The sequence below is a fragment of the Convolutriloba macropyga genome, chromosome 1 (genome assembly GCF_964194025.1).
Source record: "Convolutriloba macropyga chromosome 1, txConMacr16.3, whole genome shotgun sequence".
NCBI lineage: Eukaryota > Metazoa > Xenacoelomorpha > Acoela > Convolutidae > Convolutriloba > Convolutriloba macropyga.
Genome location: NC_134468.1, coordinates 20,947,257 through 20,972,234, shown reverse-complemented (window position 1 = coordinate 20,972,234; position 24,978 = coordinate 20,947,257). Strand labels below are relative to the sequence as shown.

The window sequence follows — 24,978 nt, the reverse complement described above, 5'->3', positions numbered from 1 at the left end:
TGATTTTGAGTTTAGCACAGTTTAGATTCTTGTAAGAAAATAATTTTTTTAATCTGAGAAAAAAATTTTCAGGCTAATTTGAGTGATAAAAATTATGTAATTATGCATGACATTTTCGACATCTTGCAAGTGAACGTTTTGCTCTCCCTCGTGATTCCCGATTGAACGGAATTGCAGACTTTAGGATATAATTGCATAGAAAATTTGTTCCCATTTTTTGGAATTAACAAATGGGATAATTCAACAAATTAAATTATTTTAAAAATTTCTATTGCAATTCTATTGCTTTTCGATTAAGAAACCATCGAGCTTTGTAGCTTAACTTAACTTAGCAATTTGATTCCACTAATCACTGTTTTGTTTGATTCTCTCCAATCTTAATGTTTAGAGTGCAAAAATGGCAAATACTTAACGTCAAACAACCAAGACTACAAAAAGTTCGATGAACATTGGTCATTTCTATATTTTACAAGAAAATAGAACTCAACGTACTGAAAATTCAGCTTTGAGCAGCTGGCTTTCTTCGTATAAGGCCTTCATGCAGGGCGGTTATCCTAAAAACACCTCTTTCATAATAATAAAAAAGGGGCATTTTGTAGTTTTACTCGTCGGAGGCCATGACTTCGCAATAGTTATTATATTCTAAACTAGCTTGCTAAGTTTAAATTCATTCATCAAATAAACCATAAAACAAATGAAAATGTGTTCCCTAATAAGCTGAAACTTTCACTATCCAAACACTTTTTGCGGAGTTAAAAGTCAATCTTATAAACTGAATTCCTGGAAAGCAATTTATCATTTCAGCATCGATTGAATTATATTGACAAATAGTGAACACAATCCTGAACAAATTTATGGCTCTAAAAATAACTGAAAATGAATAAATATACCACATTATCAAATTAGAACCACCGAAACATCTATCTGTCACTCTCAATATATCTTGAGATTCTGGAAAATAATTTCATAGAAATTGACAGAAACTATAGTGAAACTATCCAACTGTTACATAATAGTCTTCTTTCATAATTCAGTACCTCATAGGTGCTATGATTGAAACCAGTTGTTATGTTCTTTGAGACAGGTCAATACCTGCCCATCGGTCAGTGCAGTTGAGTGAATTTCAGTTTTAGCTTTTTAGGTCTAAATAAAGAGTTGTTACACTGTTAAAGTTGGTGAATATTTCTGAATTACAATGTTGACTGACTCGTTCATAATAGCATTATGCATACTTGGTTGTTTAGGGTTAATGCCGATGTGTTTGGTTTATTCTATTGGTTGTAAAGGTGGTCAAAATAGAAATAGATGGTCAATATCGCAAAGATAGTCAGAATAGAATTGATTCCTTGAATAGTTGTGATGTTGTTGTTTGTTTAGTTTCGTGCAGATCCTCCGAGTATCATGAGCAGATACATGAATATGTAGATGATGTCGACATACAGGATGAGTGCACAGAACACATACTCCTCCATCAGCACTTCATGATGTCCACTGTTAGTTATCAGCCACGTGTCCACCAGCAGAATCTGCAAACATTAGAAGACATAGATTTCAATCAAAACATCACGTTATATCAGTTTTGTTTTCTTGCGCTTATTATTTTTATAGGATGGAAGATCGTTGCTGAGTGAGCGACAAAAAAAATTGCACAACGAAATTTAGAAAAAAAATAAACTGTTAAATTTTGATACGAAGTTTGAGATTCTGCTATTGAGAGACACTAATTGATTCTGCTATTTTGTTGTCATCGACATTCAAAACGGTTTTGGTAAATCTCTTCCTGGTGCTGAATGCTTTATACTGATTCTTGCCTGTTGACCATTAACTGGGACTTTGTAAAGAAATCTTGACTCCTTACACATACAATAAAATATCTTTCAACACTTAGCTCTTCTCTATGCCAAAATGGAAGATTTCTTCCCACGAAAATTGTGGGAGATACTGGAATGAACAGCGTATAGTTTTGATTTATTAATTTGGAACAACATCCAATCGGGGCTCCTTTGAAAAAGGCAGGAAATCCATACAAGCCATTTAGGGGACGTTGAGAAACTGAAAGTGATATTGCTCGTTACAAGATAACTAACAAGGCGGCTCGGTAATGTGCAATGGCACATAAGGTTCCGACCCCGCGTATCCACAATTTTAGCATTATTGTCTACCAAATGAGGAACAGATAGAAAAACCCAAAAATTATTTTTTGGGAATCCCAAAAAAGCCCGTATTTTTCAAAAAAAATTGTGTATGAATGATAAGATAGCCTCCAAAGCACACAACTCAGTGAAGCAAAAATAGAAGCATTAGATTGCTATGGTATGCCAATATTAAGAAAGCGAGTCGAGAGGAACAGCAAAATAAAACAGCAACAACAACAAACATTAATTACATCAAAAACTTTATGTCCGTTTTAATAAACAAAATTTAATAACAAAGTCAGCATGCCGTCAGAAAAACCTAAAACTAAACAAAATAATTTATAAATCACCACAAAAGATATGGAGCAGTCCATAAAAAGGTTCGGTAACAATTGGACAAAAAAGAACAAAAACAGTAAAGTTAAAAGATTCGCTTATTTTTTTAAACAATTAATTTAAGAGTAATGAAAACCATTAGAAATCAAGTAAATTATCCCAAAGGTTTACGACTACCAATTCTTCTATAGAAGGGCATTAGGACCTGTCCTTATTCAATTTCTTAAGCGGCTAAAAAGAACAACAAAAAACAACAAACAAAAATTCAATTGAAATTTGCCAGAAAACGCTGTCAAAACCGTCAAGCCATATTTTGGCCCTCAAAATATATTCGATTGCTCCATCTTCAAGCGCCGATAATGTAGTATGTAGCCATTCATTAGTGAGACTAGGTAACAAGTAGACAAAAAGGAGAAAAGGGCAAAAGTATGTAAGAATTTTTATTTTTTTTTCGAAACAAAATTATATCCAAAGTCATGAAAGACTCTATTTACAAAATGAAATATTTAAATAAGGTGGTTTATTTATCCAAAGGAAGCCTTTGAGAACTGCAATTATCCAGAATATGTCTTGCGTCTACAAAAAGAACGTCAAGTAGGACAAAAATCAAATTAATTTACTTTTTTTTGTGAAAAATCGGTGTCGAAGTCAGTAAGGTCATAACACATTCTTCAAAAAAAAAAATTTGGGACATTGATCCCTATTGACACCTTCCTTTAACACCCATAATGTCATATTTAACGTGTAATTAAAGGAGATTAGGTAACAAAAAGAAAAAAACAAACAAAATATCAATTGAAACTTGCCAGAAAACGCTGTCAAAACCGTCGAGCCCTATTTTGGCATTCAAAATATATTCCAATGCGCCTTCTTCGAACACCGATAATATAGTCTGTGGCCATTTATTAGTGAGACTAGGTAACAAGTAGACAAAAAAAGAGAAAAGGGGCAAATGTATGTAATAATTTTGATTTTTTTTTCGAAAGAAAATTATATCCAAAGTCATGAAAGACATAAATTACAAAATGAAATATTTAAAAAGGTTCATTTATTCATCCATAGGAAGCCTTTGAGACCTGCAATTATCCAGAATATGTCATGCGTCAACAAAAAGAACGTAAAATAAGACAAAAATCAAATTAATTTAATTTATTGTGAAAAACCGGTGTCGAAGTCAGTAAGGCTATAACGCATTCTTTAAAAAAACAGAATTTGGGACATCAATCTGTTTTGACACCTTCCCTTGACACCCATAATGTCATATTTGACCTGTAATTAAAGGAGATTAGGTTAAAAAAAAGAAAAATAAAAAGAACATACTTGCGAAGTTAAAAAGTTTTTTTTTTAGTTTTGGAATACAATTGTTTTCAAAATCATGAAAGCCATCAGCTATCTATTATTATCAGAATTTTGGCTCATCTATTTATTCATGAAAAGCCAGTGAAACCTATCACTATACAGGAAGTTTCATACGACCAAAATGACAAAGTAGAAATGACAGTTAAAGACAAAATTAAAAAATTCAATTAATTTCTTCAAGAAAGAAGCGTCGAGGCCGTTAAAACGATAACCTATATCTTTCAGGATTTTAATATATTCAATTGTGCTTTATTTTGAACGGTAATAATGTGATATGAGAACTGTCAATAATGTGATAATGTGACTAAAAAACGTGAAAAAATGTGACTAGAAAACGCAAATATCTAAAAACAAAAAAAAATCTGAAATCTAGTAGTATCAAAGCCAGAAAAAAATAACTTAAGGCTTAAAACTGCAATCGATAAAAAATTTAATTCAATAGAATGAAGAAGCATTCTTTATTTGCTTACACTAAGCTACAAGTTGACCAAATTAAGAAAAAAATAGAGGAAAAGTTCATTAAGCCATTATTTCTTTAAAAAACAATTATTTTTAAAAGTCGAAACGATCATAAATTTTCAAGTAAAAAATTAAATGCATTAGCTTGTAGCTGCTTAAGAAGCCAATTTGACCTATCACTCCTGAGCTTTAATTTGATATGTTCTGTTCTTTATTATTAAAAAAAAGGTCTTTTTTCAAAAAAAAGACCGACTGATTACAATCCGAATTCTTTTTGGATTGTAACAGTCCAAGATTGGCCCAAAACTAGCCCTGCTAAGGCTTATTGTCCGTTAGGAACAGTTACTTTTCGAATGTTGTAGATATAGATAATTTGTTAGTTGAAAACCCAAAAATAAATTCTGCACTTTTGATAATCAACGAGTAAAGTTAGCAAAAAACGGCAAGTTTTAATTACAGAGCACTCTCAGCGGAAGTTGAAGTAGGAATAGCCCCCTTCTGAGTCTACAAAAATTGTATTAGTGTTGTTTGGGGGTATACTGTCGGCAAATTTAATCAAAATGGACTAAAGTAGCTTATTTCGTGCTGTTTTTGATGAAAAAGGCTGAATTTTGAAATATTTACCCAAATAAAATATTTATCCAAAGAGTTTTTGACCAAAAAAAATAAATCATAATAATCAACAAAGCTTGTTTGTCTTTAAAAACGAAATCAACGACACTATTCTTAAAGATTTTAACAAATTTTAGCAAAATTGACGAAAAATTAGGCAAAAATTTCTCAGAAGTTTAAACTTTTCTCAGAAGTTTAAACCTCGATAACTCCCTGTAAAAAACGAAAATTAAAAAATCTTTTTTTAATTCCATATTCTACGCCGGACGAGCTTTCTAATGATACCAGTCTCAACTCTCTACGATGAATATATCGATCGGCGAAAATTGACTGAACAAAAAAAACCATTTGACTATATAGTTCCTCCCCCCTCAAGAGGGATCGGAACAATTAGAAATCAAAGTGTTGTCCTATTGGAGGTAAGTAGTATAAGTAAATGACTAGTAGTAGTACTAGGGGGGGTCGCGCACTGTAGAAAAACGACCCCCCTCATTTTTGGCCGAAAATTCTAAGTTTTAAAAATTTTTATAAACGGTTTAAATTTAAATGGGGGATGTTATTTCTTATTTTCGAGCTTATTTTAAACCCTTTTTAAAATTTCGGCTTTTTAACCTTCGGCATTCTGGGACTATTCCAAATTCTTTCTCGCTTGAACTTATTAGCTTGTACTGATTGTCTGGCTAATTTACGCATTTGTTTTAGCACTGCTTTATTGTCTAGCTATTATTTAAGCTGCATACAGACATTACTCATCGCACAGAGAATGGCCAATGTAATACCTATTTGTCTACATTTGATTTGGGATTAATCACGCATTTTGTGGTTTTGAAATTGTTTTGATTTAGTTTCTTTGTAAAAAAATGGGAACTGTTACGTGTGATGACTAGCTTGTAAACAAATCGACCTGAAGCCTACCGGCCCAGTAATTTTTGTCAAGATGGGAGCTAAAACAATGCAAGTTTTTATTGTTATTATAACTGAAACAAATCAATTCCTCAACATCAAAGAAATTAGTAATAAACAATTTCCCCCGGGGAGACGCTCTAGTCCAGACATACTTTTATTACCTGGAGTCCGGGTTATCACAAAATCAGTTGTCAGCGTGTAGTCAAGTTTCAATCTCATGTTTCTTGTACCTAATTGTTTTACTTTCAGTTTTCCCTTACACTTATCCCGAATCTTTTGTTGAGTATTTTGAGTTTCTATTTTGCTTTTCTGATTCTACAAATCTACCGTACCAACGGAGGGAACAGTAATGAAAAAAAACAAGAATTGGCATTTCTCTTAAGGTAATGAACAGAAAGATAGATTCAAGCTGAATTTAAAGCACAAATAATTTGCTTTTTAAAAAAGGAAAAGGGGATTGGGTAAAGGGGGAAAGGAAAAAGGGAAAAGGAAAAGGGATATTGTCGTTAACTTGATTTGATTTGAGCTCAAACCCACTGGATAAATTTAAGAAATTGGTAATCGAACCAGCTCAGTAATAATGTTGATTTAAAAAGGCCAATTTTTGTCAAACTTTTCGGCAGCAGGGCAACACGATCAGCAGCAGTATTTTTAAGACTGGTTTCAAAAGAAGGTCAGACACAACAATGAAACAGAACTCTATGCCGTAAGTAAAAAAGTATAATCAATGGGGTTTTGGTGACTGAAAGTTAGGCAGGTAGAAAAAACGATGAGGTTTGTTATTGTTTACTTGAGCCATGCAGACTCTATTTGTTGATAGAATGGAGGATTTTTTGATTATGTAGTTCTCCCATGGATTAACGTTGCCATTAGGATACTTAAAAGTTAACACTCTCTTCAGGTCGGAAGTGATTGTGTTTGATGATCTCCCTGAAACACAAAAAAAGATATCAGAGGTCATTGTGCTGGATTCATCGGATGAAATGGAGAACTCGCCCCCTGTAAAAGAAACTGGTAGTGTGTTTTCTGTACCCCATAACCTTGGTGTCCGGTCGGTTTCCTCGAAAAAAGTTTTATTGGAAACTGCATGTTCCAAGTGCAAGTACTACGAAAAGATGTACAACCAGGCTAAAATATACTACAATGCCGGGGCCTTGAAACTAGCCAAAGCGGAAAAGTTGAACAGAAAATCAGATCGTGAAAACAAGAAGATTCGAGAAGATGCAAAAAAAATACTACAACGCTGCGGATTCCAAAGTTCAAAAACTAATCATCGGCAAATCAGAGAATCTGCAGCTGAAATGGATCAAAGAGGAACTGACTTTCGATCGGAAAGCTGCAGTGAAGGCGCGGAAAGTTTTGAAAAAACAGAGCGAAACCAAACAAATTTGATTACAAAGCTCAAAAACTTTTTACAGCTCGCATTTTTACAAAAACTTTGACTGTTCGTATACTCTTGCTTTATATAGTCTGGTCACTGCCTTCTTTCATTGATAGCCTAATTCATTTCTTGAAAACCACCTTTTTGTCAAACATCAGTTCTTATTTAGTTTTTTCCGTACCTATTCAACTTCTAACGTTCTTCAAAACACAGAATATTGGAAAGAAAATTTTTCATCGATACCCGAGCTCTAAATTAGCTGCTCGGTACCTAATCGAGTTTCGACTTTCATCAAAAAGACGTAATCAGGAAAAAGAACATGTGTATTCATACTTAAGCTACTCAAGTGGTACCTAATCAGGTTTTGACTTTATCAATAAGAGGTGAGTTAAAAATGAAAAGGAACTTGTGTGTTGATACCTAAGCTACCCAAGTGGTACCCAATCAAGTTTTGACTTTTATCAATAAGAAGTAATAATGAAAAGCAACTTGTGTATCGATACCTGAACTGCCCAAGTGGTACCTTATCGAGTTTTGACTTTTATTAATAAGGGGTAATAGTGAAAAAGAAGTTGTGTTTTGATACCTAAGCTACCCAAGCGGTACCTAATCGAGTTTTGACTTTTTTTTACTAAGGTGTAATAAAAAAACAGAACTTGTGCAATGATAACTAAGCTACCCAAGTAGCACCTAAGCCAGTTTTGACTTTCATTAAAAAAGTAAGAATGAAAAACTACTTTTTAGGTGTTTAGGTTTTTAGGTGTTTTGATACCTTAGCTACCCAAGCGGTACCTAATTGAGCTTTGACTTTAATCAAGAAATGGTATCGATAAAAATTTTTTGTACACTGATACCTAAGCTACCTGCTGGTCACATAACCGAGTTTTAACTTGTGCATATCAAGAGTATTAGTAAAAAATAACTTGTGCATTGAATCCTAAGCTACCTACTGGTTACATAACCGAGTTTTAACTTGTACATATCAAGAGTATTGGTGAAAAATAACTTGTGTATTGGATCTTAAGCTACCTAGTGGATACCTAAGCGAACTTTAACTTGTACATATCAATGGTATTGGTGAAAAATAACTTGTGTATTGGATCCTAAGCTACCTAGTGGATACCTAAGCGAGTTTTAACTTGTACATATCATGGATATTGATGAAAAATAACTTGTGTATTGGATCCTAAGCTACCTAGTGGATACCTAAGCGAGTTTTAACTTGTACATATCAAGGATATTGATGAAAAATAACTTGTATATTGGATCCTAAGCTATCTGCTGGTTACCCAAGCGGGTTTTAACTTGTACATATCAAGGGTATTGATGACATTTTTGTGGCCGAACAAAGTAGTGTGGACAGCAAAAGGGAGTGCAAAGCGGAGAGAAAAGTGGAGAGCAACGAGGACAGCAAGTTGGAAACGGACTGCAGAAAAGGAATAATTCAGTTAGTCCTTTTAAGTTTTACATCTTTTTGACTAGTTTTTTAGGGTTTTTTATTTCAAAACTCTCCTCTTTGTCTCATGGCATTTTAGTTCATCAACAATTTCCGATGTTGCTCACCTTTATATTTTTGTTTGTTGATAAATTCTATATATATATTAGGAATTAATTTTAATATCTTGTCTGGAGTACAAAGTTTTGAGATAAACAGTCTGAAGAGTAGCAGGAACTGTACTCGCTTGACGCCAGTAAACTCCTTGCCTTCTTAACTTTGGCAACCCCAATGATTGAGAAGCGGACCTTGCTGGTTTTGAGAAACCCCATTGCGAAAATTAGACGGCGCCAGTTCACAAAGTTTTAACACGCACCACCATTCACAAACACTCACTGAGTTCACTTAGACACTTAGATCAGTTGTAGGGTAGATTATGACAGATTGCTACAATCGACACAGATGATCTACGGAGGTAACTATGAACATGTTCCTAATATTTTCGAGACAAAGAGGAATTGTTGTTTGGCAATAAACATCAGCTACTTTTTTCATTTCCATCTGATAGCGCGGAAGCTTCTTAAACGCTTATACTATGGATTGAAGGTACTGAGGATAAAAAAGACTTAGATATAAATTGATCAACTACTAGTATGGGAGTTTTTAAAAGACTTATACTATGGATTGAAGATACCGAGGACAAAAAAGACTTAGATATAAATTGATCAACTGCTTATATGGAAGCTTTTAAAAGACTTATACTATGGATTGAAGGTACTGAGGATAAAAACGACTTAAATATAAATTGATCAACTGCTTATATGGAAGCTTTTAAAAGACTTATAATATGGATTGAAGGTACTGAGGATAAAAATGACTTAGATATAAATTGATCAGCTACTAGTATGGGAGTTTTTAAAAGACTTATACTATGGATTGAAGGTACCGAGGACAAAAAAGACTTAGATATAAATTGATCAACTGCAAATATGGAAGCTTTTAAAAGACTTATACTATGGATTGAAGGTACTGAGGATAAAAAAGAGTTAGTTATTAATTGATCAACTGCCTATATGGGAGCTTTTAAAAGACTTATACTATGGATTGAAGGTACTGAGGACAAAAATGACTTAGTTATGAATTGATCAACTGCTTGTATGGGAGCTTTTAAAAGACTTATACTATGGATTGAAGGTACTGAGGATAAAAATGACTTAGATATAAATTGATCAGCTACTAGTATGGGAGCTTTTAAAAGATTTATACTATGGATTGAAGGTACTGAGGATAAAAATGACTTAGATATAAATTGATCAACTGCTTATATGGAAGCTTTTAAAAGACTTATACTATGGATTGAAGGTACTGAGGACAAACATGACTTAGTTATTAATTGATCAACTGCTTATATGGGAGCTTTTAAAAGACTTATACTATGGATTGAAGGTACTGAGGACAAAAATGTCTTAGTTAACAATTGATCAACTAGTATGGAAGCTTTTAAAAGACTTATACTATGGATTGAAGGTACTGAGGATAAAAATGACTTAGATATAAATTGATCAACTGCTTATATGGGAGCTTTAAAAGACATATACTATGGATTGAAGGTAGTGGGGATAAAAATGACTTAGTTAACAATTGATCAACTGCTTATATGGGAGCTCTTAAAAGACTTATACTATGGATTGAAGGTAGTGAGGATAAAAATGACTTAGTTAACAATTGATCAACTGCTTATATGGGAGCTTTTAAAAGACTTATATTATGGATTGAAGGTACTGAGGATAAAAATGTCTTAGATAAAAATTGATCAGCTACTAGTATGGGAGCTTTTAAAAGACTTATACTATGGATTGAAGGTACTGAGGATGAAAATGACTTAGATATAAATTGATCAACTGCTTATGTGGGAGCTTTTAAAAGACTTATACTATGGATTGAAGGTAGTGAGGATAAAAATGACTTAGTTAACATAGATCAACTACTAGTATGGAAGCTTTTAAAAGACTTATACTATGGATTGAAGGTAGTGAGGATAAAAATGATTTAGTTAACAATTGATCAACTGCGTATATGGGAGCTTTTAAAAGACATACACTATGGATTGAAGGTAGTGAGGATAAAAATGATTTAGTTAACAATTGATCAACTGCTTATATGGAAGCTTTTAAAAGACTTATACTATGGATTGAAGGTACTGAGGACAAAAATGTCTCAGTTAACAATTGATCAACTACTAGTATGGAAGCTTTTAAAAGACTTATACTATGGATTGAAGGTACTGAGGATAAAAATGACTTAGATATAAATTGGTCAACTGCTTATATGGGAGCTTTTAATTTAAAAGACATATACTATGGATTGAAGGTAGTGAGGATGAAAAGGACTTAGTTAACAATTGATCAACTGCTTATATGGGAGCTTTTAAAAGACTTATACTATGGATTGAAGGTAGTGAGGATAAAAATGACTGAGTTAACAATTGATCAACTGCTTATATGGGAGCTTTTAAAAGACTTATACTATGGATTGAAGGTACTGAGGATAAAAATGTCTTAGATATAAATTGATCAACTATTAGTATGGGAGCTTTTAAAAGACTTATACTATGGATTGAAGGTACTGAGGATGAAAATGACTTAGATATAAATTGATCAACTGCTTATATGAGAGCTTTTAAAAGACTTATACTATGGATTGAAGGTACTCAGGACAAAAATGATTAGTTATTAATTGATCACCTGCTTCTAAGATTTTTTAAAAGACTTATACTATGGATTGAAGGTACTGAGGATGAAAGTGACTTATGCAGCACAATTTTTCTGTAACTCGAGTTGAAAAGATTTTTTTATTTCCATCAAACGGGGAAAGCAAAACACAAGTCACAAAAACTAAAGCAGAGTTCTTTCACAGAATTTAATTGTCGTCACTATCAGAGTCAATTTGTACTACTCTCCATTTCTTTATTCTCTCTACATTGATAGATTCTTTGTCTGATATCAGCTCCAGCGTTCGTTTTGCGCACTTTTTCATACTTTTTGAGGGTCCGGGATGGTTGATGGGTTGCTCTTCTGTTGAAGAGTTACTAGAAACATGAATGGGGGATACGGGTCTTGGGTCTAGAAGACTAGGCGACGAACCTGATTCAGCAGCCTGATCGTCTATAAAGGAACATCTTTCAATTTCGTCCTCAATCACTTGTTGAGTCAGATTAGCAAAATCTGCAATGTCCGCTTCAAGCTCATCGCCACTGTAAACACGATGGTTGAGACGGGGATCAGGCGGAGACAAGACTTCTGCTGACATTTGGGGACCTGTGTATTGAGTTGGTAGTTGACTTTCTGGCGTTAATGACTCGGCAACGTGTACAACAAATTCTTCCTCGTCACTCGAACCCCAATCGGGATCCTGTACTACGTTGCGCATGAACATTTCCTCGCGCAGAGCGTGGTGGCCAAGTGGTAGAGTTGTGATCTTGTCGTTTAAAATATACCGCTTGTCATCGTATCCCGAGAGTGACTTCTTGTTGCACACAACTGTCATTAGTTGGTGTTCGCTCGACGCAATTCTTGTGTTGATAAGTCGAACAGTTTCTCCTCCTGTGAGAACCTGTTTGTATAATTCATGTGTCATCATGCGCCTGGCGTCTTGAATCACACCTTTCGCCGACTGCTTTGCAAGACCTAAAATAGAAGTTCATGCATTCTAGTTTTTGTTTTTCACTTTTTTTTCTTTCGTTTTGTCTTGGAAATCTAATCCTAGGTCTTTTACTTTTTATCCGGTTTTTCTTTACTCATTCTGCTTTTTGTTGTTTTCTTGGCTTTTTTCAGGTTTTGAAAAAAAAAAGTTGACTAACCATCTGCCAGTTTGATGGAAAACAGCTTTGGCTTCAACCCCACAAACTCAGAAATCATCTTGCCTCCCATCTCATCTTTAAATTTTAGTGTCACCCTTGCGTTGCTTTGATCGTACATCTCGTGATTAGTTGGAAAGTTTGAGAAATCGAAAAGGTCCTTCACTGTGGTCTTCCGCTTCAAGTCTGCGAAGAAGTCGTTTGAGAAAATTTCATAAACAAACGAGTCCGTGTCCGAGTACAGTAGTTTACAATTGGTGTTTCTTCATTGTATTGTAGTGGAAGTCGTACATGAATTTCTTCGAAAGATCTAAGATGCAAGCACCTACGATAGTTGGTTTGTCCCACTCTATTTCAGTCTGATTCAAGCTTATCGTTGCCAAGTTCTCATCAATGATTTTGAACGACTTCATCTGTGGAGCGCTGGTCCATTTCAGCGTCTCTTCTTCACTTCAAGCCAGTTTTACTTTTATGCAATTGCGTTTCCCCTCACACGTTTTCCCAAATGCGCAGTTCACCATTAGTTTATAGAAGTTCTCCTCAAACTTGTTCTTGGCTTGCTTTCGCTTCTGAGTGTTCAACTTTACATATGGCGCTAGCCATTTCGACTGGTTAAAAGCGAGTGATCGATGTAGTTTTTCAACTTTCAACCCCAACTGTACGTAGAGCTTCAACGTTTGATAGTGCAAAATGTAGTTCTTTTTGGGGAACAAGGTCTGGATCAATTTGTTACTCGAAGGCGGCGCATTCATCTGCATATCATTCAAAAGCTCCTCCTGATAGTCACCTAACCAGCATGCGTCAACTTTCTGTTTTGTTGGGGTCAAGGGAAAATCTGAATGAAGATCATGAAGTTCATCTGGGTACAACAAATCCACTTCTAATACGTAGCCAATATCGCTATCGTCAGGTGTCTCCAACACGCTTTGGATGAACGCTTTTTGAATTTCAGGATCCCAGTTTCCGTCAGTGTACTCAAAATTGTTCAATGGCAAGGGAAACTTTTCCATTATGCCCCCATACAAATTGTTTGCATCAATCATCCCTATGAAAGTTGAGGGTGCTTTGGGGTTGAAATTTGGTAGATATTTGTTGTTCGCAACCACCAACCGCTTGTTGTATATCGAGCTTACGCCACCATGAATCAATCCTTCGACCATATCCAATTGTTCTCTCTTTTAGGAGTCTCAAAGGCGCTTAAGATAACTTTAACATAGCATCACCAGAGAGATTGGAAGCGGTATAGTACTCACAGCAATCCAGTCCGTATGTTTCGTAGCACACCTTGCGGAAGCAGAGCATAACTGCAGCTAGAAGAAACACATCAGTTTTGAGATACAAACTATAGTAATCTTCAATTGTTTCACATTGAAACTTCTCGAAAACTTCCAGCGCATGTTTGTACTCGTCTTCAGTAACGCTCACTTGATACTGTTGGAGACTATTCATCCACTTTTCTCGTGGTGGGAGTGCGGTCTCTTTCAGTTTAGTGAAATTATCAATGTAACAATAGGGGAAAAATCCCTTCCGTTTCAACATTTGCACTGAACTTTCTGGCCAATCCGTAAAGTGATGTTCTAGCAAAGTGAACTGATCAGAGGGTAAGTTTTGTGCTAGAGAATCCAATGACGAGGCCATGAAACGAAATGAGTCTAGTAGCCTGATATACTCATACAGCGGTTTCATTACTCCATTCTTGTCCTGACGGTTGTAGACTAGAACCCGAATTTCCAGAGCTATATATTTCTCATCTGTATTTGGAACAATTGATACAGTATTTCGCATGCTGCTACCCTGGAGAGCGAGAATTACATGGTGAAGATCGTAGTTTGAGAGATTGTGTGCATATAGCGGAGTATAGTTGAGAAAACTCCTGTTGATGTTACAAATGTTATGCGCCCATCCGAGGAATTCTCCAGTGAAGTGACAATGATCTAGAACTGTCGAGTTATTGAAACTGTGTTCCAATGGTTCTTCACATATCCAACAATTGGCGGCATCTTCTTTCGCAATGAGAGGCTGGCCAGAGAAATATTTGTGTTGTTGTTTAACGCTGTAAACTCGTTTTGCTATGCTTTCTAAAGACTGAACAAATTGTTCCATGACCTTTGGACCTGTCAAACATTCAAAATGAAACGGTTTAGTTTGGTTCTGAGCAACAAACAGCATTGCATAGCTGCACGGTTTATGTATTTCTATTGTTCTTGTTTCTGATTTGGTTGGGTTGTTTTGACATCCTGAGACAGGTTCAATTATAGACTCCAAGTCAAAGAAGCCAACAATTGGAGCAAACCAACGGGACTGAAACTTTTTGTAGACAAACGTTGTGTTTTTTGGCATTCGCACGATTGCTGGTTTGTTTTTCCAGCAAAGTTCTAAATGTTTTTCATATCGTTCTTTTGAGGTGCAAACATGAAAACAGTTTCTACAAATATGATTATCTGTTCTAACTACTCGTTCCTTGACTTTATGAATAAGAGATCGCAGGTTTCTGATTAAAACGTAGTGATGCATTTGACCGTTGCTACGAAGAAGAAGGTCCATGTTGAATTCACAGTTCTGTTTTTTGGAAACTCGGAATGGTATCAGTCCGTTTTCAGCGTAGCTAAAATATTCAAAGTTTTTTGTTTTTATCTTTTTTTCCTCATTTGCTTTTGTGCCATAATCTTCTTTTTAGTTTTAAAGTTTTTCGAAAAGAAAGATTTTTAACTTACCGAAATACGTTGACGCAGACCTTGTTTAATTCTTCAAAGCGAGTCATCTGGTGGAAGCCCATAGGCATGTCAAACACACCATCTGCTTGTTTTGCAAGCGGGTTGTCTGGTCCACATGTTACAGGGCTGGTCATTCTGCGTGAAGGTCCACCACGAGGAAGAAGTCGAGGGCCAAACTTCAAATGGTAGGCGGCAGTATAGCAATACAGAAAACAATTCTCGTCTTCTCGGTTTCTGATATTCAGTAGAGAGCATGTGCGCGCTAGTTTGCCTGGAAGTGCTAAATATGACGATGCCCTTATCGGTTTAGCTTTTGCTAATCGGATTTCAATGTTGACAATTTGGTTGAGAGTCCAACCGCTACCATGGGAAGCAAAATTGTTGAGCGCTAGGAGCATCTGTTCTACCATTGCATGGAAGGTTTTATCTGCAAGACCACCGAACTCCACTCGTTCCATTTTTGATGCAACATGAATCGAAATTCTATCGGGCTGGCTTGATGATAGATCATCATCGGTTTTCATGGGTTTAACGAGATCGATAACTGAGTTGAACTGAACTTTTTGTGAGTGTTGCTGAACACTAATATTGATAATGTTTTCATTCTCTCGGCGTTTTAGCTGCATAACGTGTAATAGATCAACGTCTCTTGACCCGACGGTAATCTCATAGACTTTCAGTGTATCGCCGAAAGCGCGTTCGCTTGGTATGATGCCTGAGTCCTGTAGGTTGTTTACGTCTACACTCCAAGCTGGTAGACCGTGGAAAGTGTTCATGTGCTCAAGATAATCAGCGTCACGTGGAAAACATTTTTGACAGTATATGCAGTATCGTGGACTGGTCGCCGCATGCTGCAAAGTCATGTGTCCTGTTAGCTCACAGAGGCTTCTCGTGGTGAAACCACATTCAGTGCACTCGAATGAGTTTGCTTGAGGATAGATCTTATGCACTTCTTTCCGATGTCGACGAACGCTTCTTCTATTTGCCAGTAGTTTATGACAAATTTCGCACTTGGCTTGTCCCATCCCACAAAATTGAATGTTGCTGTAAGAGAGTAACGGTTAAAGGAACGATTAACTAAAAAGTTTAGTAGTGACAAAAATGTATCAAGTTTGAATCAACTGAACGCAAAGTGTAAGGCAAAAAGCAATGAGTAATTTTTCAGTCGAGGGGACCCCGCTTTCAACAAGTTGTTTGGCCAATCGGATGCAAGCAAGCTGTCTCTTTTTTGTTTGTTTTTGTCGAGGGGCCATCGCGTTACAGTGACGCAATTCAACCTGGTAGCGTTACTTTTTGTTTACATAGCGCACTCGGGTCCAGACAAAACTCTGAAGAATTTGTTTACAAGCCATCAACACAAGTCTGAAGAACTTGAATTTGTTTACAAGCCATCAACGTTTTTGTGATAGTCGAACGATTTAGTTTGTTTTTCCAGGGGAGGGGGAATTTAGTTCTTTATAAAGGTGAATTTTTGGTTGGTGAGTCATTGACCTAACTAAAAAAGAAAGCGTGTATAATTGTTTACTTCATATGTTTTATAAAAGACAACAGCTGAATTTCATTGATATCGGGAATGAATGGAAAATTGTCATTGAGAACACAATGTGCTATATAAATGCAATAAAGTCCACACATTTGAGAGTCTGCACTTTGTAGGGGTTTATTTGTGTCACGTCTGTCTTTCATGAGGTCCACTATAATGCTATCATTAGTGCTTTGTCGAAATCGGTCTGATATGTGTTTATATGAATAGAGAGGTAATGCCAGCGGGTCGGCAAAGTATGTCATTGGGTAGGCATATCTCTTTGCAAGCACAATCCAGTGAGATCCAGGTGAAGAGGCTGGTGAAGCGTTAACGATAGCAAATGAGTTGGTTGGCATGTGCAAGGGGAAATTGTCAGCTGCATAAACACCGTTGAATTTAAACATCAAATGACCGGATTGTAGAGTCAATTTGAATATTTTATCTTCATCCATTAGATTATAGGAAGAGCGTTTTTGGAAACGTTTCTCGAAGAATCGATATAAACTGTTAAACATTTCTCCCCGAGAAATAAAATTTCAATGTTGCGGGGCAACGCTGCACCGAACTTGAGTTCCACAGATAATGAAGAGTTTGTTAACTCGGGATGAATAAAATCATGCGTGGCTTCTTGAGTGCTGGTGAGATCAAACACCATAATGTAATGGTTAGGAAAATCAGATAGAGATATCCCGTGACCATTTTCTACATAAGCTAGTGCAGCCATTGAGTTGTAGTATAGTCGTTTATTATCAGTTGTTGACATTGCTGTACCAGCTGTGGCGAACCCATTACGGTAAATTATTATCTCATTCAAATCAAACTTCCGGTATGAAAATGGATTGAGCGTATTAGTACCGATGAACGCATCGCTGCGGCACATGGCAACTATTAGTCTACGAATAGGTTCTTTTGTGAAAATATCCTCCTGCTTCCAGCTCTGTTGCCCAGCTGTTGCTAGAAAAGCTTTCGAAATAACTTCATTATAGCGGTACATTGCAGGTGTCTTGAGAAGTGTTTTCTCGATTGCAACAAGCACGATATCAGAGACTGTCATTTTTCGCACGAACAAATTTGCTTCATCGATTTTGATTTTATAGTGTTTAGCCCCGTCTTCACTCACAATCGCAAAGTCATCCTGTGATCGTCGGACAGAAATTCGCAGCGTTACTCCACTCGTTAGATGCTTCTCGCATGAAAAAAAATCGGTAGCTATTTTTCCATACAGTGTGAGTTGAGCAGATCTTCTCACAGTTTCTTGTCGAGCTGTGATTGTAGCGGCTGGGACACCTGTTGGGTCTGCTTCATAATCATATCCTTGACATTTCAGCCAGGTTTTTTTCGCATCCGATCCATGAGAAAATTCTGTTTCAATGAAACTTTTGTGTGCGTAGTGACCATTGGCGGAAGAAATTTTGATGCCGTTTGCTGATACTGTGCAATCGGCGAAAAGGGAATGTAAGACATTATTGACTAGATGTGGCGTGTCACTGTTGTTGGCAACTCCCGTGGTGAAGCGTAAATCGTTTCCATTATTTCGAACAACTCGAAATTTGATTTCCAGATAAATTTTCTGTAGGTTGATGAAGTTATTTCTATCACCGACTATTTCAAACTCTAACGAAGATCCAGTGGGCGAGTACAAAGGTCCTGTTTTTTGCTCGAACGATTGATCAAATGTTACAAGAAGGGGAGGTTTCTCAAACAAGTCCAATGAGCTATGTGTTGCCTCTGTGGGAATAACAATGTTAGTACGCATTTTTTACTTTTGAGAAGAAATCTTATCGACTCCTTTGTGGCTTCGTTTTTCGCGAAATGATCTTTTTCTTTGATGGAGACTGCTTTTTGTATGCTTTCGTCTTCGGCCTCCTTCGATAGATTGCTTTTTGTCCTCGTTGAAGTGCTCCTCCGATTTGTTTTCTAGCTGTTTTTGCAACTGTACTTTTCAGAGCTTGCTTCGCTGATTTCTTTTTTGTTGCAAATTCTAATAACTCTGGTGCACCTTGCACCAGCAATTCTCTTCCAATTGTTTTTGCTGCTGGCCAAATAAGTCGTCGGACTAGGGGTAATGCAACACGACCAATGCCAGCAGCTAATGCGCCGAATCCACTTCCTCTTTGTCTATAATGTCCTGAGAAATGGGGCATTGAATTGGATGCTTGATTATTATAATAGGCTTCCATCAGTTAGCTTGTTCTCTGGAATTTGAGACTTATAACAACTTTACCAGTTCCAGTGAAAGGGATCAATTTCCCAGTTTCACTTCTCAGCTCAACTTTGATGCTCTGGATATTGTTTGAAAGTAAACGCTTGTAGTCCAAGTTTGTATAGGTTTTATGGTAAATAGGTGCTACTGTGTTGAGGCTACCGTTTCTCAGACGTCTCTCCGATTCAATGATTTTGAGAATGGGTGCACGTGAGTCACCCACATGTTGATACTCAATAATATCAAGGTACACAAAAATAAGCTGTGACCCATTTTCAAAGTTTGTCTTGTCACCAATGTGAACAAAACCATTGTGTGCAGGGTCCGGGGTCCCCTTGAAACCAAGAATGCTGGGAGTTTCATCGTCTTGAAACGACAATCCTTCATTTTCCCCAAATGTTAACACAAGTTTTTTCGTTATCATGTCAAACTTTCGATCGAACTGTTTTAGTTTTGCAATGCGAACAATCTCGGAGACTAGATCTTCCCAGCTGTTGTAAATACCAGTCCAAATTTTCCTGAGTTGTCCTGATCGATTACTCGACCCATTTGGATTGGACATTGAATTCTTGTAAACAACTACTTCTCCAGAGTTTACGTTGTTGATGTTTGATGGAAAAGATAGAGATGTCAATGCTACTTGCCATTCTCCCTGTAAGTGTATCGGTTGTGATAATTGGTTCCAAAATGATGCCATAGTATTTCCATTAAAAAAGTCCATTGATGCATTTGATAACAAGTCAATTGTAAACTCATTGCTGTTAGAAATCATTGCTCCTCTCCAGTGTTTAACGCATCAACTTGTACTAATTCCGGTTCGTAAAACTTCCTTAGGATTTTAACGTTATTTGCGTCAATCAGGTTGTAGGTGGGTGGACTTGTTGTAGCCAACCTTACTACTGTGAAAACTTCGTCTGTATAATTCTGAGTGTAACCGTTTCTGAAGGTATCGTCTGGTTTCGCTATTCGTACCAGGTCCCCCTCTTCGAATCGTGGTTTATATTTATTGTTGTCCAAAGCAATCGAAATTAAAAATGGTTAATGTTTTTTGAATACTTTATTTGGGGCTAACTTTGTAACGCGGTTAACACGACTGTTAATGATATTTACGAAATTGGGAAGCTCCTTTATATAGTTCCAAGTCCATTTTTCTTCCAAGTATCTGTATATAATGTTTTTAAGTGATCGAATATTTCTTTCCGCAAACGCAGATTTGGTTTCGTTTTCGGTTGTATACAAATGAATCTTTTTGTTTTCACAGAATGTTTTGAACTCGCCCTTGTATTCGGTGCCTTTGTCTGTCCACACTTTCTCTGGTTGTTTCGTCTTTATCATTTGTTTGAAGGCTTCAACACAATCCTTCGAATACATCGTTCTGAGAGGTTGAACACGTAAATAGCGTGATAAAACGTCAACTGCAATCAATAGGTATTAGACCCCATTGTTGTGCTTGGCTATTTTGTCCATATAAGCTACATCCATGGACCAGATTTCGTTTATTCTGTAAGCAACTACCTTCAATCGTGGAAAACTTTTCCGGAATTGACGATATTTAGTGTATGAGTTCTTCGATTGAAGGAATTTATCAAGTTTTCTGTGGGAAAAACCGCTTTCCTCTTTTATGTTAGCAACACTTCCAAATGCTGCTTTTCCTTTCGTGTAAACTTTATTTAGTTTTTTCATTTCCGCTGAATGGAGTTTTCCAGCCTGTTGGCGTTATAATTTCTTCTTCTGCGTCTGCGAAGCCTTCCTCATCAAAGCTAGCAGTCTCTGTTTTTTCTGCTCTCTCGATAGAGGGTTTCTGTTCACTGGCTGCTCCATCTGGAAACTGATGTAGTTTTTGCTCTTTCGGAATTTTTATGAACTTCTTTGCGTAAGTATTACAAGTGAGATGTGGTGCAAGGTTCAAATAATTCAATACTTGATAATCGTCAGGCAAAAGTTTTGATGATGTTTGTTGTAATGCGTAGAGGAAAGATGATGCTGGAATGTCGGTGTTCCTTCCATTAATCAGGATTTTACCTTCAAAGTCCAGTGAAATGTTGCGTGATCCATTGATTTTCTTCAAAATTATTTTTGCTTTTCCAAATTTGTCTTTATCGAGAAAATCTATATCATCGATCACACTCTGATTGATTTCATCAAATTCTTTTCGTTTAGTGTCCTCTGGGATACATTGTTGCTTTTCTTCTTCATCGGAAACCATGACGTCATCTGTTTGTTGCTCTGTGTTCTGCTGTATGACCGCTTCTGGTGGCTCTTGTTTTGAAGTTCTCTGTAGAAGCGATAGTTGTTTCGACTTGTTTTTTGTTAGTGGGTTGTTTAATATTTGCGAAACTTGGGGTTGTTCAGTTGTAAACATGTTGCGAGGAATGAGCACAAATTCCTCAGTTGGCATTTTTCTGTAGATACTCCAGACAAGATCTGGCAATTAGTTGAATCAGAGAATGCCCTCTCGTTGTCTGGAATAATTTACTTCTTTCCAGCGCACTGAAATATTTTTCAGCAAGTTGTCGTAGTTGAGGTTCGAATTGTTGTAGTTCTTTCTTGTTGATTGGGACAACACCAGAGAGCACGTTCATTACACAATCGCTAAGGAACCAAATGAATTCAATATCTTGGGCTAGAAAAATTCTCTTGCTTTTCGATTTGGGGTTGCTGTTAACGCACCAGCGCTTCAGCATAAGCAAATGTCTCTTTTTCATTCGTAATTGGTGTAATAACAGCTTCCTCCGAAGGAATATAGAATACTGATGGTTCGGGACCAATGAGTTGTGAAGAAAATCGTAAGCCTTGACTTGTTTTAGGATCCAGGTCAATGATTAAATGTCCATAGGGTTGAGCTGTTGCTAATTTGTATGCGTCCTTGAGAAATTGGAGACAGTTTAACTGTTTTCCGAGGTATTCTATTTGCTGAATGTCACGCAATGATTTGAATAAAACTATATGAGTTGTGTTTAGATCAATTGTCCGCAACCATTTACTCTGTTGGAATAAGTTGTGTTTGATGTAGATCACATGAAGTTTTCTGTGTCTTCCTGACGTTGCTATTTTCACAAACTCTTTGTCGTTAAAAATTTCCTCGCATGAGTCATCATAAATGAGCAGACAGTCCGAAAGCTTTTTCGTTATATCCAATCCGGAATACTTGATGAACTCAATGTGTGGTATTTTGTTGTTGTATAGCTGTAAATGTGTCCTTGAACTCTTTGTAGGAGTAAATTTTGAGAAATGCTGGGTAGAAGGACCTACCTTGCAGCATGTTGAATATGAGGTCAGTTTTCCCAGAACCACTTGGGCCTACAACCGCCATGAAGATCCTATCGTTTGTGAGAATGACTTTCATAATTTAGGATTTGGTAAAATATAACCAACCAGACTCGAAAGCAGTGCAATCCAAAATGATTTCTCTTCGCAACTCTCCGATATCAAAAATAGCATGGCAAAACAGAGACTAATCATGAGCACTATAATACTCACTTGAACGAAAAATATAATCTCTGATCGAGGGACTACGGTATTGGAACAGCAACGCCATGGAGGTCTCTCTCGTTTTCCATCATCAAAAACCAAGTTTGTAATACCCCCATCAATTTCGTCTCTCGTAACTCGGGTACTCATTGAAACAGTTTTATCGATTTTACTTAACGTCTGTTTACTGGAACTGTAATTTGAAAAATGATCTTGCTAGACAATTTTTCCAAACTCATGTTCTGATTTTGTCTTCATATATTGTACCATCGTGCCCAAGGGCTTTTCTGAAGAATTTTAGTGGTCAAATGTAAAGATTTAGAGGGGGTCGTTTTTTTACAGTGCGTGACGACCCCCCCCCCCCCCCCCCCTAGTGTTACTACTAGTCATTTACTTATACTACTGAGGTATATGACTGTATAGACTTATCTCGACAAGTATCCGGTTAATGTTGAAGAGTAACAATTTTCCAATAGATAGCGCACAACTGAAAGCCCGATTTGGGTTCGAACATTCATGATTTCACCCAGCAACTGCCCGGATAGGGCTAAAGTATATGAGTATTCAAAGAGGAGTCGTTTGTTCTACCCATGCCCATCTTTCAGTGCAGAAGGGGTGGTATATTAAAAAAACGAACTACTAATATGACGGTGTTTGGTTATAAAACTTTCAGGTAAAATTAGCTATTCGAAACCATGACGTATATTGCCAGAAAAATGTTTTTTTTTGAGTTTTCAAACATAAATTATGAGATGATTCCGTTAGTCACCCCATGTTATAGTGCTACAAACAGAAATTATAGACGCTCAAGAGCTCCAGTACTGTAGGATCTCACGAGACTTAGTTGAGTAATGATTGAAAATGCATCTTCTACTCACAAGTGAGAAAATGGCGACCACAATCGTAGCATACACAGTTGGCATCAGCTGAAATCAGAGAAAACATCGTCAAAATAGAGATATGGATTTTTTGAAGACTACATCAAAAATCATTGCAAACGTTGGTGGCTTCAAAAGTTATTTTTACCTTTAGAAAACGGAACCACTAATTTTGATTTTTAACATTGTACTAATTTTGTTTATATAATTTTAAACTTGTAATATTTAACCCATGGGTTATATTTTCAATTTACTTAATTAAAAAAATTAAATTTTCAACTTTTTAGCAGATCTCTTCATTTTGCAATGTTATACGGTAACAGAAGTAAAGACAATATAATCTGCTAGGTATAAAAGGAGGGCGGTAGATATCTCAAGGTAGATATATAACAAGGTTTTAACATATGTTAGATGCTAGCTGTATTATGAAATGATTACTATTTGGGGGGGGGGGGGAATTTATTTGGGTTATTGTTACACGTGTTAGCTAACAGTATTAAACGAAAAGATTTTGTGGTACTGACGTTGTTCCACGTGAAAATGGCCATGATGGCGAAGGAGAAAGCAGTGATGGAGAGTGTGAAGATGGCGATGAAGATGGCACCCAGAGGAATCCTAGTCTGACATCCGAACATTGTCATCATGAAACAGATCACAGCCAGACAACACATGGCCTGCACCACTGCGATCGAGTCCACCAAACTAAAAAAAACATTGCACATTACAAAACATGCATCTCCCTGTGTGACACCGTCCCGCTTAATGGAACATATTATTTACAATCCCAAGCGCACGAGTCATAATACACTCTGCAACTCGAGGACCATAGCAAACAGGGAAGGGTTTCTTAAAGAAACAGATCTCATCTGAAAAGATGAATCTATTCTATCCCTCCCCCACCAGTGTTTTTAAACCCCCATCACAAATTATATTTTGTTATACAGCAAGTTAGTATGTAAAAAAAACAGCACGTGCGCTTTGGGGGCGTAAAAGTTATATACCCACTAAGCTGGGGTGGGGGGGGGGGGGGACAGAATAGATCTAAATTGTCAACGGAGAAGATCTTAACTGAAAAGTGCTTAAGGGAAAAGATCCCAAAATAATCATAGAGTATGAGAACATTGCGTAACCCGATAATCCTTCTAAAAAAACTCGAAAGCCAGGCCATTTCTATATAAACTGTCGGAAAACTGCCAGAGTATATCATCTAAAGAGTTTTGCGCACGTTTTGCAACATACTCGCAAGTTATGTTTCGCTATTTTACACGCTATAATTTTAAGTTTGAATAGCAGATGCACCTAATGGTTTCCCCAATATTACGCAAACTCTCTGTTAATCGCTTAAACAGAAAACATCCAATATAAACTGTGGTTCTTTTTCATTGAAAATTAACTGGCTTCCGATTTTGGACTGCGTACGCTGCAAACGTCCATTCGTCTGTTCGGGCACCACTCCAAAAGTTTCAATGCCCGTCTGGTGATCTCTCAAAAAGATATTATATGTGCTTACTGCATCTCTGTTATGCTTTATATTTTACCTTTTTGGAGGTTTGCTCAACCTACCTTGCTATAACTCCCATCATGTATCCAGTGGCCATTGACTAAAACACAAAATACACAGTACTTAGTTGAATTTTCAAAATGCATTCATTTGACGTACTGTTCGAACTGCTGCATGAAAGCTAAACGACTGCCGAATAACTAACTC

The 24,978-nt window shown here is 36.6% G+C and overlaps 1 protein-coding gene across 1 annotated transcript in view; it reads right to left on the bottom strand.

The window, feature by feature from the left end:
- Window positions 1-759: 759 nt before the first annotated feature.
- Window positions 760-24,978, bottom strand: part of LOC142347008 (protein lifeguard 2-like) — a 33,565-nt gene continuing 9,346 nt past the window's right edge. The window contains exons 5-8 of the mRNA XM_075398904.1: window positions 24,834-24,871; window positions 23,795-23,972; window positions 23,271-23,318; window positions 760-1,526 (exon numbers count right to left, since the gene is read on the bottom strand). Of these exons, the coding sequence (XP_075255019.1) occupies window positions 1,374-1,526; window positions 23,271-23,318; window positions 23,795-23,972; window positions 24,834-24,871 (417 nt within the window). The 3' untranslated portion in view covers window positions 760-1,373. The remainder of the gene's footprint in view (window positions 1,527-23,270; window positions 23,319-23,794; window positions 23,973-24,833; window positions 24,872-24,978) is intronic.